Source organism: Aulonocara sp. 'chitande type north' Nkhata Bay, linkage group LG15 (genome assembly GCF_057382095.1).
Source record: "Aulonocara sp. 'chitande type north' Nkhata Bay isolate Kocher_YH1m ecotype deep benthic linkage group LG15, A_spYH_male_GT1.1, whole genome shotgun sequence".
Taxonomy (NCBI): Eukaryota; Metazoa; Chordata; class Actinopteri; order Cichliformes; family Cichlidae; genus Aulonocara; species Aulonocara sp. 'chitande type north' Nkhata Bay.
In genome coordinates this window covers 26,273,460-26,289,027 of record NC_141358.1, presented here as the reverse complement: position 1 = coordinate 26,289,027, position 15,568 = coordinate 26,273,460, and the positions used below count along the sequence as shown (strand labels likewise).

The 15,568-nt window shown below is 46.2% G+C and overlaps 1 protein-coding gene across 1 annotated transcript in view; it reads left to right on the top strand.

Annotated features, from left to right (window-relative positions):
* The window catches only part of nmbr (neuromedin B receptor), an 85,229-nt gene that overhangs the window by 26,750 nt on the left and 42,911 nt on the right, over positions 1-15,568 (top strand). Inside the window, exons 2-3 of the mRNA XM_086265236.1 lie at positions 1,128-1,269; positions 11,166-11,381. Coding sequence (XP_086121362.1) covers positions 1,128-1,269; positions 11,166-11,381 — 358 coding nt within the window. The remainder of the gene's footprint in view (positions 1-1,127; positions 1,270-11,165; positions 11,382-15,568) is intronic.

Below are 15,568 nucleotides of genomic sequence, written 5' to 3'. Positions count from 1 at the left end.
GTATATGATAACAGAGAGCCAGGAGTATGTGATTATCATTGAGATAATGCTGTCAGACACCAGAAGCCAATGAAAACGCCTGCAGATGTCTCACATTGTCCTTTGGAAGTTGGATAAAATGAACACCAACTTAAACATTTGACATCATTCCTCCAACCAGCAGCTACACAGCAAACAGAGTTAACCCCTGAATTATTTAGTTGATGTTTACAGTCATTTAAATAAATTCCCACCCTTCAAACAAGCCTTAAAGTATGAATATTTTAGCTGTTATGACTACAAAAGCAAATCTCCATGTTTCTTCATCCCTGTGTGCAGAGACTGAGACATACAGCTATGTGAAAACAGTTTTCAGTTTCTTTGTCTCTGTGTAGACAAAGAAACCCTTACTGTAAGGAGGGAGCAAATACCTGTAAATGCATTTGGTTAGTTGATCCTTAACAGGCATAAGTAAAACTGTAAATGTTTTTGCAGTTTGCTGATCTGGAGTGTTTAGGTGTGTTTTAACATAATGCCACAGAAAAGTGAGCTTGAATTCGTCCACAGTGATGTGATGGACTGAAAATCACACAGAAAACAAATCTAAAAGTTATTGATGCTAAACATAAATCTACAAATGACTGAAAATGTTGTGTTCTGCAGTCTTGAGACTGAAGAAGTCACTTGGATGAGAGACAAAATGTTTCTCCCGCTGAAAATGCTACGTCCAGATGAACAGAATCAACTTTGTGCGATTTCCTTAGCTGGATGGCTGGGCATGTTACAATTACATGGACAATTACTGCATCATTGGAATGAGGGGAGTTTGGAAGGTGTGAGGAATCAGGTAGCTGAAAATGGGAAGAATGAAAAGACTGGAGAGGAGCAGTGAGGGAGCGAGCTACTTGTGGAGAAAGTGTAAGACTTTAAGTTTGCTGCTGTTACCCTGATGTTTCATCAGTGTCCACAATGAAGAGCAGCTTGTGCCCGTTTTAAAGTGTGAACTGGGCTGTAAATGTTTTTCTTTCACATAAGATTTTAAATAAGTTAACTGTTTTTGTTACCTGGGTACATGTAAAGTGTTTTATCATGTTCTTATTGTTTTATTCCATAAACGTTTTACTGACATTTCCCCCCATCCCTTGCAGGTATAAGGCCATAGTAAACCCCATGGACATCCAGACATCCAGCGCTGTCTTCTGGACGTGTCTGAAAGCTGTTTCTATCTGGCTGCTTTCCGTCCTGCTGGCTGTTCCTGAGGCTATTTTCTCTCAAGTCGTCTCCATGCAGGTACCATAACGTACATCAACTCCTGCAAACAGTACTAGTATTATAAGTTTCAAGTTTTATTGTCATATACAGATAAACAGTGTAGCCACATTTACCCGTAACGAAATTCTTTGGCTCATTCTCCTCAGCTTTACATGAACAAGGCGACAACAACTACAACTACAGCAACAAATAACAAAATACTAAACTATAAAATATTAAGAGAATTTAAGACAGTTATTTGGTATTTACATTTTGTGAAAAAAAACTTGTGCAGTGAGGATTTTAAAGTGGTTAAAGTGACAGTGTGTGTAGAGTCCAGTAGTTGTAGTGAGTGTGTAATAGTGTGTGCAGAATGTCAGCAGTCCAAAAGCCTGATGGCTTGTGGGTAGAAACTATCTCTGTGTCTGCTAGTGCGGGTCTGAATGCTCCTGAACCACCACCTATCATCATCAATTTCAGGAGCGGGACCACGCCTCATTCACGCCCCTTCCGGCCTCAGGCTATATATATATTCATGCCCCCCCTTTTTTTTCCCTTCTCTTCTCATTTTCCTTCTTTCACTTCTCGTTAATACATAGAGTTTGACAGACCACGTGACTTTCGCGCATTGCATGCCGGGAACTCGTGGCAAAACAATCCAAGTACCGCATCAAACGCAAGCATTTGCAGCACCGCAAAACGTTCATTCTCCGGTTCCAATACCGTCTTGCTTTATCTTTGTGCCCCAAAAAAGTTATGTACACAACAAAGGAGAACAATGCCGGTCCGTACAAAGACAGACTTTATGAAAAGTCAAAGAAAAGATACGAGGAAAAAATCAATCGAGTGAAAGGGTTAGACCCGTACGAGCACACAGAGTGGACAAAATACGTTAGCGTGCTGCCCAACTTTCACCACACTCATATTTATAATTATACGGTTCTTGGAGTGAGTGCATACACTCATTGTCATGGTGAATTGGATTAAAGGACTCAGGTGCGAGACTCCTTGCAGAATGACAGTGGATTTATTTACAGTGAAAAGGTGAGTTAACAGTTCGAGTCTATAATCCAAAAAGGGCAGTGCAGTGATACGGCGACCTCTCCTCACAGTGACAGTGCAGTAATAATCCACAACAACTCCTGGTGCCGGCTCCTCCTCCAATCCTTGAACCCTGGAGGCAGACGAGAAAAAACACACGCTCAATAACGAAAACGTCCTCTCCTTCACAAACCGGGTATGCTAATCATGACTACGATACCCGGTTTAGTTCAACGTTCCAGCGTTGGTTGTGACTCAACCGCCCCGTTAAATAGGTCTGCGCTGGCAAGGTAATTCTGCACAGGTGCGATGATTCTAGCTTAGGACACTCCCCTCCGGTCAACTGCCGTTCCGTGCCACGGCTTCCGGAAGTACATGTTCCAGCAGAAAAACACATGCCCAGGATGGAGAGGAGAACACGACACAGTACACACAAACACCACAACAAATTGGCAAGACGATCAGTGAGGACCGTCTAGCCATGACAGTACCCCCCCATTAACGGGAGCCTCCCGGCGACCGACCAAATTTGTCAGGGTGCCGGCGGCGGAATTCCTTCACCATAGCATCATCCAGAATCGCAGACCGCGGCACCCAAGCACGCTCTTCCGGACCATACCCCTCCCAATCCACCAGAAACTGGAAGCCCCTACCGCGACGCCTGGCATCCATAATCCGCGTGATGGCATAAGCAGGAGCGCTGGCAACAACCCGGGCGGGTGGCGGGGGCCTGGAAGGCGGGCACAAAGGGCTGGTCCGGACCGGTTTCACCTGGGAAACATGAAACACATTATGAATCCTCATGTTGCGAGGAAGGGCCAAACGAACAGACACCGGATTCAACACAGCTTGGATCGAAAAGGGCCCAATAAAACGCGGGGCCAACTTCTTGGATTCAGTTCGTAAGGGAATATACCTGGAAGAGAGCCACACCTGCTGTCCAACACGATAGGCAGGGGCCGGAGTGCGGCGACGATCGGCCAACCTCTTATTCTGCGCCGTCGTCCTCAACAGAGCCGCCCTGGTGGCGCGCCACGCCCGCCTGCAGCGTCTCATATGATGCTGAACAGAGGGAACGGCCAGCTCACCTTCAGTGATGGCAAGTAATGGTGGCTGGTACCCCAGCGACGCTTCAAACGGAGACACACCAGTGGCTGCCGACGTGCTGGAATTGTGGGCGTACTCAATCCAAGCCAACTGGTCACTCCAGGTGGATTGGTTCGAGGAAACCACACAGCGTAACATGGTTTCCAACTCCTGATTCGCCCTCTCCGCCTGACCGTTCGTCTGAGGATGAAAACCTGAAGACAAACTCACACAGGCCCCTAGTCCTGAACAAAACGCCCTCCAGACCCGGGAAGTAAACTGGGGGCCCCGATCAGAAACAATGTCTTGTGGAATCCCATGTAACCGAAAAACATGCTCGGTAAGGAGCCGAGCCGTCTCTAAGGCAGTCGGGAGTTTGGGCAACGCCACAAAGTGCGCCGCCTTGGAAAAACGATCTACAACAGTTAGTATGGTCGTGTTACCTGATGACGACGGTAGACCAGTGACAAAATCCAAAGCAACATGCGACCAGGGGCGCTTGGGGACTGGCAGAAGGTGCAAGAGACCGGCCTGGGGGGCACTGGGGGTCTTATTGCGAGCGCAGGTAGGGCAGGCCGCAACGTAGTCCCGAACATCCCTGAGAAGAGAGGGCCACCAAAACAAACGTCGCAGGAAACTCACGGTGCGGTTCTTACCAGGGTGGCAGGAGAACTTTGCTGTATGGGCCCAGTGTATAACCTTGCCCCGGACCGTTGTGGGGACGAACAGTCGTCCGTCAGGGCCCGTCCCTGGGTCCGGCTCCTGTTGCTGGGCCTCTTTAACCATCCTCTCGATCTCCCATGTGATAGCTCCCACGATGCATGTGGCGGGCAGAATGGGTCTCTGCTTCTCTCCGTCATCCGTGTGTGGTGCAAATTGGCGTGAGAGAGCATCGGGTTTCGTGTTGCGTGATCCTGGTCTGTAGGTTATAGTGATATTGAAACATGTAAAGAACAGGGCCCACCTGGCTTGACGTGCGTTAAGACGCTTAGCTGCCTGGATATACGCCAAGTTCTTATGGTCAGTCCAAACCACAACGGGGTGTTCACTTCCCTCCAACCAGTGCCTCCATTCCTCCAGGGCCAGCTTGATGGCGAGGAGCTCCCGATCGCCCACGTCGTAATTCTGTTCCGCTTGGGTCAGCCGTCGAGAGAAGTAGGCACATGGATGCAGCTTGCCACCCACCCGCTGGGAGAGAACGGCCCCCACCCCCGAATCCGATGCGTCCACCTCCACCACAAATGGTCGGGTGAGGTCAGCCTGGATCAAAATGGGAGCAGAGGAAAACAGTTGTTTCAAACGAGCAAATGCCTGCTGCGCGGAACTAGACCATAGAAAGGGCAGTTTGGGAGAAGTGAGTTGTGTGAGGGGAGAAACCACCTGGCTAAAGTTCCTGATGAACCTCCTGTAAAAGTTGGCGAACCCAATAAACCTTTGCAGTTCTCGACGCGTCTTGGGTTCGGGCCACTCCACCACTGCCTTCACCTTAGCAGGATCGGCTCGTAGCCGCCCCTCCTCCACAATAAACCCCAAAAACGGCACAGACTGAACATGAAACTGGCATTTCTCACCCTTGACGAAAAGTCGATTTTCCAGCAGACGCTGCAGCACCAGTCGCACCTGTTTCACATGTTCGGCTCGAGTCTTAGAGAAGATGAGAATGTCGTCTAAATAGACAAACACAAAATGATTAATAAAGTCACGCAGCACATCATTAACCATTGCTTGGAAGACAGCGGGGGCGTTGGTGAGTCCGAATGGCATGACCAGATATTCGAAGTGCCCCAAATGGGTGTTAAACGCCGTCTTCCATTCATCCCCCTCACGAACACGAACCAGGTGGTATGCATTACGGAGATCGAGTTTGGAGAAGATAGTCGCCCCTTGGAGTAGTTCAAACGCTGAGACAAGAAGAGGGAGGGGATATCTGTTCTTGACGGTGATCTTGTTCAGGCCCCGAAAATCAATACAGGGGCGGAGAGACCTGTCCTTCTTCTGTACAAAGAAGAATCCAGCCCCCAGAGGGGATGTAGATGGGCGAATTAAGCCGGCAGCGAGAGAGTCTGTAATGTAGCGCTCCATCGTCTCACGTTCAGGCTTTGAGATGCTGTAAAGCCGGCTGGTGGGTAATGGGGCGCCAGGGTGCAGATCTATCCCGCAATCATAAGGGCGATGAGGCGGGAGAGACACTGCTAGGTCTTTGCTGAATACTTGAGCCAGGTCGTGGTACTCTGGAGGGACGGCTGAGAGATCGGGTGCCTTCACCTGAGCTGCCGGATTTAGGGGCACTAAACTGGGCACCGCTGCACGTAAACAATGTTCATGGCACCACTCGCTCCAGCCTATCACGCGTCCCTGAGCCCAGTCAATCTGCGGATTGTGCTGTTTGAGCCATGGGAACCCCAAGACCAATGGGGTGCCGGGGGCTTTAAACAGAAACAGGGAAACTCTCTCAACATGGTTACCAGAAAGAACTAAAGTCAGATCGACAGTGCGATGGGTTATTGCCGCTAACGGGCTGCCGTTAAGAGCTGAAACCTGAAGAGGCTCCCGGAGAGGAACCGCGGGGAAGCCCAACTGCCTAGCGAGCGATTCATCCAAAAAATTTTGTTCAGCTCCAGAGTCCACTAATGCACGGCACTGGTGAGTGTGAGATTGAAAAACCAACTTAGCAGAACAACTCAGATGGGGAGCAATGTTCATGGTCGCACCCGTCAGTACTCCCACAGCTACTGACGGGCCTGGTCGTTTCCCCGAGAGGGGCATGCGTCAGCAAAATGTCCCTTCTTTCCACATGCAAAACACTCACCCGTCTGGCGTCTCTTCCTCCAATCTGTGGAGCTCAACCGTGCTCCGCCTAACTGCATCGGCTGCTCCTCCTCTTCCGCTGACCGCGGGTCCGTCCCCTTCCACTCCAGGGCCGGTAATCCAGTCCGCCACCCAGCGCCTCCCGGTGTCCGCTTGCTGAACTCCCGAAGGTGATCGTCCAACTTAATACATAAGTTAATCAATGCACTCAAGGTTTTAGGCAATTCTTTGGAAGCCAACTCACGCTTCAGTCCCTCGTTCAGACTGTTCAAGAAAGCTCCCCGGAGCGCCGTTTCCTCCCAACCAGTCTCCTCAGCAAGAATCCAGAAATCCACCGAAAAGTCAGCGACACTCCTCCGGCCCTGTTTCAAAACAAACATCCTATGTGCCGCACTGTCAGGGTTAGTTCCTTTATCAAAAACACTTCGAAATTTGCTCAAAAAATCAGTGTAGGAAATCTGAGGCTGGGAGTTTAGGACCGCTTGTGCCCACTGCAAGGCTCGACCTGTCAACAGCTCCACCATCAGGGTGATTTTAGAACAATCAGTGGCGTAAGCCTGAGGCTGCTGCCTAAACGTGAGGGCACACTGCATTAAAAATCCCCTACTCTTGTCCAAATCTCCGGAAAATTTTTCTGGGACTGGCAACAAATGTTCACACTGTGGCGGAGGAGGGGAGGGGGGCAGTGGGCAAGCAGCAGCGACGTTGATCGGAGGTGGCACTGGTAAAGGCTCCCCAGCAGCTCCAGGTGGAGATAGCAACATACCTTTTAGCTCTGTCACAACCTGGATTAGCGCTGATTGCTCCTTAGAGAAATGTTGTAACATGTTCTCATGGCGTTCTAGTAGCGCCGCCTGGAGCGACAGCTCGCGCCGCCAAGGTGCCGAGTCCGCTGAGTCCACTTGGCTGGAACGTTCTGTCATGGTGAATTGGATTAAAGGACTCAGGTGCGAGACTCCTTGCAGAATGACAGTGGATTTATTTACAGTGAAAAGGTGAGTTAACAGTTCGAGTCTATAATCCAAAAAGGGCAGTGCAGTGATACGGCGACCTCTCCTCACGGTGACAGTGCAGTAATAATCCACAACAACTCCTGGTGCCGGCTCCTCCTCCAATCCTTGAACCCTGGAGGCAGATGAGAAAAAACACACGCTCAATAACGAAAACGTCCTCTCCTTCACAAACCGGGTATGCTAATCATGACTACGCTACCCGGTTTAGTTCAACGTTCCAGCGTTGGTTGTGACTCAACCGCCCCGTTAAATAGGTCTGCGCTGGCAAGGTAATTCTGCACAGGTGCGATGATTCTAGCTTAGGACACTCCCCTCCGGTCAACTGCCGTTCCGTGCCACGGCTTCCGGAAGTACATGTTCCAGCAGAAAAACACATGCCCAGGATGGAGAGGAGAACACGACACAGTACACACAAACACCACAACAAATTCGCAAGACGATCAGTGAGGACCGTCTAGCCATGACACTCATGAAGTTTAGTAACTTCAGGTCACTGCAACAAGCCCAGGTACAGTTTACCGACGGATGGGACAGGACCTTGAAATGCACCGTGTAGAACGAAAGACCATCGTACATATCATAAGTTTACCAGTCTCACAAATCGTCTTCATAAATACACATTCGTTAACCGTTTATTAATAGGACCTTTGAGCTCAATGGTAATTAATTAGTAGTGGAAATAATTTCTGGTACGTGTTACAGAAATGTAGCAGTGACAATAATATTGTATGCTGTAATCGTACTGGGCAATTAGTGATACAAAACAACTGTTTTATCCTGGGAATAAAAGTATATGTTTTTGTCAATGTACCATAATAACAGAAGCGAAACACAATATTGTGTCAGGACAATTCACTATTTATGCACAATAAACAAAGGAGCATAACGCGACAATTTCTGTTCAGCGCCAGACTTGCTTGTAACCTATATCACCAATTATGTTAAGAAAAATGACGTATTAACTAGGGGTGCAACGATACACAAAATTCACGGTTCGGTTCGGTTCGATACTTTGGTGTCACGGTTCGATATTTTTTCGATACAAAAAAAATGTTCATGCATTTTTAATTTGTCATTTATTAAAATTATAAATATATATTTTAACTCAAAAGTACAGTTTTTAAATTTAGCCCTAACCCTTGTGCGTGTTTTTTATTTTGACAGCGAATGCGCACCTGCGGACCACTTATGTGCAGCCCTGGTTATTTAGCTCGTCATATTGCAGCCACAGAAATTCTTTTGTCCATGAAACCATAAAGCTGCACTTTCTTTTTGCCTTATAGTCTGATTTGTCATAACTTCTCCGTTTTGTGGTAAGCTTTTCTTTGGCTGTCACTTCTTCACCCTGACCTGTCTTATTTGGCTCAGCAGAACTGAAATATATATCTGTCTGTGAAGGTTCTCAGTCATCCAGGTCATCGTAGTCAAATATAAATCCTGCTGCTTTTACACACGCACTCACATAAGCTCAGCGATTCTCTGCGCGATCAACCTCTCACATGTTTAAGCTTGCTGCGGGAGATTTCACTTGTCATGTTTGCACAGTAAGCTAACGATTGATAAGACGATGTCAGAGGAATTGGTGCACAAATTATCATCACTCACAGATCAGTGCTGTCGCTCTCTATACACAGTTCGCACGATTGCAAAGTGAAAGCAAAAAAAACAAGCGCAAATTCAATTATGCGCAAATTCAATATGTCACATATTGACAGTGGCTCACCGATGCCAATGACATAATTACCCAGCTACATTTCCGAAAGAATGCAAAAGCATTGACATATATTTTTCCTTCCTACAATAGCCCGACGGGCAGGGCAGAGATAGATTTTGGTAGCCCGACTGGAAAAAATCGCTAGCTCCAGGACGTTGGGCTAGCGATATTGCGAGCCCTGTATCTGATTGAGGAATCACTCATCTTTGGAAAAGAGAGTTTATTACAGAGAAATGTCTCTTTCCAAAATAAAAGCTATACTATCCGCTTCTTCTGGGCTATATTCTCAGCAGCATATTAAACAGCTGTCTAAATGACTCGGCTAAAGTTAGTAGCATGCTTGTTGTTTTTGTCTTTGCACTAGGATGATGTCGGCGTAAATGTGCAGTCATATTCGTTGTGTTCCCACTAGTGCTTTCAGGTTAATCTCGTTGAAATGACCTTAACGCCACAACACGGCAAATCTCCGTTAACGAGCTACCGCCGATCGCCCCGTGCATGGGGCTAGACGGCCAACACGTTAACGAGCTAACTGCGCTAACACACTAGTTCCCACCCATGTAATTGAGCATTGCATGGCACATCCAACATACTGTTTTACTTTAGTCCATGACTCGCTTACCTTCAGGGTCATACGTCACATGAAAACCAAAATAATTCCAAACGCCAGATCTGAATGAGGGTGGGGGAGGTCCATGTTGTAAGGAGAGCTTAACTTCTGTCTCGCTAGCTTGCCCTGCGCTCTTCCTTCTGACGATGCTGTCTGTGTTGAGCGCTCAGTGAATCTGCGTTCGACTACTCCGCCTAGGCTGCACTGTCGACCCTAGGCGGAGTAGTCGAACGCAGATTCACTGAGAGCTCAACACAGACAGCATCGTCAGAAGGAAAGTTGATAAAATAAATTACAAATTTTGTATTGTTCGATACATATGCGTACCGAACCGAAAGCACTGTATCGAACGGTTCAATATCGATACGAATATCGTTGCACCCCTAGTATTAACTACTACAAAACACTTACCTTTGTGTAAATGCTTGGAGCAGACTAACCTGTGAGCTGGAGGGTTCTGGGACGTTATATTTGGTCTTTGAATGGCTGCAATCCAGGCCATCCGTCGCCTCTTTGTTACTTCGGAAACATGGCTCAAACAATTTCTCTTCAACGACGTAATCCGATAACAACCGATCTCTTTACCCGTCGGCTTCCAGTGGCTGTCATGCGACCAGCTATTGCAGTTAATAATACAACAGCTTCTTGACATTTTTTGTGTTTCTTTTTATCGCTGTGTAATGTAATTTCAATTGAAAGCCTGCGTGCGCTAGTACCTCTTGCCACGAGTTCCCAGAATCCTTTGCGGTTTTACCCCTGAATGACGTCACATTCTCAAGCTCTATGGGGATCTGCCCGGCCCGGGAGCCGCTGCCAGTCCCCTTTGAGGCCTTCAAACCGCAGCACCAGTTCATAGTTCATCGCTTATCGTTACTGAGGATGTGGTCCCAGCTAGTGAAGTACTAGTACAAGTATTAGAAAATTCTGCACTGGCCTCAGCATCAGACCCTCTGGAGAGAAATGTGCAATGTCATTGGAGGGTAAAACGCTGCAGAATAATGTGGTAAACGTTTCACTTTACAGTCCATGTTCCCCTCCTTTACCCGAACACGTCTTCACACTCCCCCCTTGCCCCAGTGGCCACAGGCTGGGCATCGATCTGCTGCGTTTTCGTGCTGGGATGGTGGATGACGAGAGCTGATGAAATGTCTCTGCTCGCTGATGTAAGAAACGTATTAGGGCAATCTCACGCAGGGTGACACAAAACAACCAGGATCGTTGTTTCTGAGCGATTTATAGAATATTAACGTGCTGCGTTTCCTCTGTCAGAGGAAACATTTAGTTTGTGTACCTGCTGCGTCCACGCTGTTGGAAACGAGTTTCTGGTTTTCATTCTGCCCCCTCCCATCCTGTATTTGTTATTTGTTTCCTTCTTGCTTCATTTCTCTTCACTGATTTTCTTTCTCTGTTTATCTGTTCCCTTTTTATTTCTCCTCCCTCGTCTTCATCACACTGAATACTTTTCTACATAATCTCCTCCTCTCCATCTCCTTGTTTCATTTCCTCATTCTTCCTTCAGCACTTCTCGGACATATTATTCATCTTAATGTGTCTAAGAACAAAAACACTTTCTGTTCTATTTCCTTTCCACTCCTCTCTTTTCCTTGCTGTCTCCTCTTTGTCCTCTCTCCTTTCCTAATTTCCTCTCCTTGTTTCCTCTCAGGGTCACAGGGACAACACAAATGTCACCTTTGTGAACTGCGTGCCCTACCCGCTGTCCAATCAGATGCATCCTAAGATCCACTCAGTGATGATCTTCCTGGTTTACTTCCTCATCCCTCTGGCCATCATCTCTGTGTACTACTACCACATTGCCCGCACGCTCATCAAGAGTGCCCATGACATGCCGGGGGAAGTCAGCGAGCACACCAAGAGACAGGTGACTGCTGGATGATGAGTGAATGAGTGAATGAGTGTCACGTTGTGCCATGGAGAATTTCTCTGGACCACAAAGAAAACATAAAGCTGTGAAGTCACGCAGGAGCAAAGTGAGTTAATAGCCTCCTGTGATTTGTGAATCTTGGGGGAGATAAAGCTTCTGTAGTTATGTTTAGGTGAGATCGACTCGGACGTGATGCTTTTTGCACCCACACCTCCCGTTCTCGGCAGCTTTGGAGGCCTCGGTAAACAGCTTGGTCATGAGGGAGGCTCGGCGCAGGGCCTGCGCCAGCCGAAATGAGTAATCACTTTACACAAGCTTGATCTTCACAGATGGAGGAGAGATCAGGCGGAGGGGAAGGCTGAATTATTAAAGCCCAACCGGCAGCAGGTCAGATCAGGTGTACACACTCGGTGAAGGAGTGGCAGAGCTGGGAGTCCCTGCTGTGTCTCCAGAGCATATGCTGACAATAATCAGTGCTGATGGAAAGTCCAGTTTAATGTTCTTCATCACTCTGATGCAATCAGAGTCTGGTCATACTCACCACTCTGAGTTTCTCTTGAAAAGAAAAGTTTTTACTTCCTGTCTTTCCAGCCATCAGTCGGAACCGACACTTCCTGGAGGTTTTCCACATTAAAAGCCTGATTCTATGCGCCATCTGTAAGTCTTTTATTTTCCGTGAACTGTCTGTGCTGAGTGCAGTCAGTCACACCGTGAGTAGAGCTGTTAGCATTGCAGAACCACTGACAGAGCTGACAGAGCCTGAGACAAGGTTTGTTTTGTTCTTTGGAGATTTGACTGGACAAAAACATTCAGATCAAACTCCGGCAGCTCTGACGCGCTTAATGTTGACTTTTTCTCTTCTCAGTAAGACTTTACCTGGAGTCACTGTGAAGGTTTCACTCATTTCAAGTGACAGAAATGGACGTTTCAAAGAAACTACATCAGACTAAACACACAAACTGGAGTTTATAAAGGTATAATGTGTGACAGAAATGTGTGTATCTCATGCATACTTCAGACTACATGCTGCTTTCACTCAGTTTGTGTTTCTGTAATCAGAGTTTCTCAATGTCTCAGATCTCTCTCGACTTTGCATTTTTCTAATCACATTTAACTTCCGCTCAACTTGATTCGCCTCACTCTGGATCTGAACTGTGGTTGTTAAAACTTAGCCTGAGACGTGACAGTGACTGGCCTCAGACTTGGTCTGAGATCCCACTGAGCTCAGACTAATGACTTTGTCTCTGGGAGCAATGCGTGTTCAGCAGGATTGGTGTTGCAAGCTGATATAAAGGCTAAGAATTTGTGCTCCCTCTGCTCATTTTTGTTTGTAGTCATACTATAAATCTAGTTTCATAAAAAGGAAAAACAAATAAGTAAATAAATCAACACAAAATTATAGCCAGTGATTTTTAGTTTGAGAGGAGTAATGAATTACAGTGGAACCAAGCCAGAATACAGGGAGTGCAGAATTATTAGGCAAGTTGTATTTTTGAGGAATAATTTTATTATTGAACAACAACCATGTTCTCAATGAACCCAAAAAACTCTTTAATATCAAAGCTGAATGTTTTTGGAAGTAGTTTTTAGTTTGTTTTTAGTTTTAGCTATTTTAGGGGGATATCTGTGTGTGCAGGTGACTATTACTGTGCATAATTATTAGGCAACTTAACAAAAAACAAATATATACCCATTTCAACTATTTATTTTTACCAGTGAAACCAATATAACATCTCCACATTCACAAATATACATTTCTGACATTCAAAAACAAAAAAACAAATCAGCGACCAATATAGCCACCTTTCTTTGCAAGGACACTCAAAAGCCTGCCATCCATGGATTCTGTCAGTGTTTTGATCTGGTCACCATCAACATTGCGTGCAGCAGCAACCACAGCCTCCCAGACACTGTTCAGAGAGGTGTACTGTTTTCCCTCCTTGTAAATCTCACATTTGATGATGGACCACAGGTTCTCAATGGGGTTCAGATCAGGTGAACAAGGAGGCCATGTCATTAGTTTTTCTTCTTTTATACCCTTTCTTGCCAGCCACGCTGTGGAGTACTTGGACGCGTGTGATGGAGCATTGTCCTGCATGAAAATCATGTTTTTCTTGAAGGATGCAGACTTCTTCCTGTACCACTGCTTGAAGAAGGTGTCTTCCAGAAACTGGCAGTAGGACTGGGAGTTGAGCTTGACTCCATCCTCAACCCAAAAAGGCCCCACAAGCTCATCTTTGATGATCAAGACTCACTCTCATTTCATCAGTCCATAAAACCTTAGAAAAACCAGTCTTGAGATATTTCTTGGCCCAGTCTTGACGTTTCAGCTTGTGTGTCTTGTTCAGTGGTGGTCGTCTTTCAGCCTTTCTTACCTTGGCCATGTCTCTGAGTATTGCACACCTTGTGCTTTTGGGCACTCCAGTGATGTTGCAGCTCTGAAATATGGCCAAACTGGTGGCAAGTGGCATCTTGGCAGCTGCACGCTTGACTTTTCTCAGTTCATGGGCAGTTATTTTGCGCCTTGGTTTTTCCACACGCTTCTTGCGACCCTGTTGACTATTTTGAATGAAACGCTTGATTGTTCGATGATCACGCTTCAGAAGCTTTGCAATTTTGAGACTGCTGCATCCCTCTGCAAGATATCTCACTATTTTTGACTTTTCTGAGCCTGTCAAGTCCTTCTTTTGACCCATTTTGCCAAAGGAAAGGACGTTGCCTAATAATTATGCACACCTGATATAGGGTGTTGATGTCATTAGACCACACCCCTTCTCATTACAAAGTTGCACATCACCTAATATGCTTAATTGGTAGTAGGCTTTTGAGCCTATACAGCTTGGAGTAAGACAACATGCATGAAGAGGATGATGTGGACAAAATACTCATTTGCCTAATAATTCTGCACTCCCTGTACTGTGTGTGTGAATGAGAGGGAGATGGGTGGGAAGATTAGCATGCAAGGAGTGGAGAGAGCGAGGGTGGATAAGCTTAAATACCTGTGCTCAGCCTTTTGCTCTTCACACAGACTGTCCACCTGCAAGAAGCCAAAACCTGCTCAAACATGATTGGTCAAACACGACTCAGAAAATACCAATAAATCTGTCTTACCAGCCGATTCTGCAAATGACATTTGATTTGTATTTATTAATTTCAGTTTTATTTATATTGTACCAAATCACAACAACAGTCCCCTAAAGGTGCTTAATATTGTAAGGTAAAGACCTCAGTGATACGAAGAAAACAGAGAAAACCCCAACAATCGTATCACCCCAGTCTTGAGACTCTTGTATCTCCATGACCTGAACACACTTTAGCTTAACTCACTTCATTCTGCCTCAAATCTGAGTCATGATTAATGGAACTAAAGTTAACCTGTGTGAAGAGACCCTGGCTCAAGTACCATCCACTTGAATGATGCAGGTGATAATGCTTCTAGTTTAGCTACTATCTGTGTGCAAACACACAGACATGTTTTTCATGAAGGAGTTTAATAAGTGAACGTGCCATCTTCCAGAAGTTGGTTTATGAAGCGCTTGGTGGTTTAAGGCTGAAACTCGTTTATGAAGTTTAACTTTGGTCTGGTTGCTGCTGTATTTTATTACATTGCATCTACATATTCAAATCCTGCGTCTTGTACTCAAAGCCATAAAATACTTTTTTCCATTTTGCAGGGGTTCCAGTCGAGTTTGCACAACGTGAAAACACAGACGGCTCAAATGTTGAGCTTCCACATACCACAGAGAAATTAGGAGGTTGTCTGAATATGCCAAAAAAAGGAATTAAACTAACAAAAGAATTTATATTAAAATGTTTAAAAGCCAGAATCATCATGTCAACCCAACCAACTTCAAGCTCTACTCATCAGCCTCATCAGGCCCTTCATGTTATCTAGCAAGCAGCCGGCACTCGGGTTGCTGTTGTTGTGGTCCCTGATATAAATAAGCTGCTTCCATGGAGAGGATCTTCTCTCACGGTCGGACTGGAGCGGCTGATTTTAGGCCTGGTTCTGCTCTGCAGGGTTGGTCTGAACAGGAGCTGGAGCGGATGAGAAGAGGTTTATGTGCACAACACAGATGAGAGAATCACCTCAGAATAAGTTCATCACATTGGACTGTTATTTATCACAAAGTATTTGACAAATATAATTTTTGTAGGAGAGACTTATACAGTGGGGCAAAAAA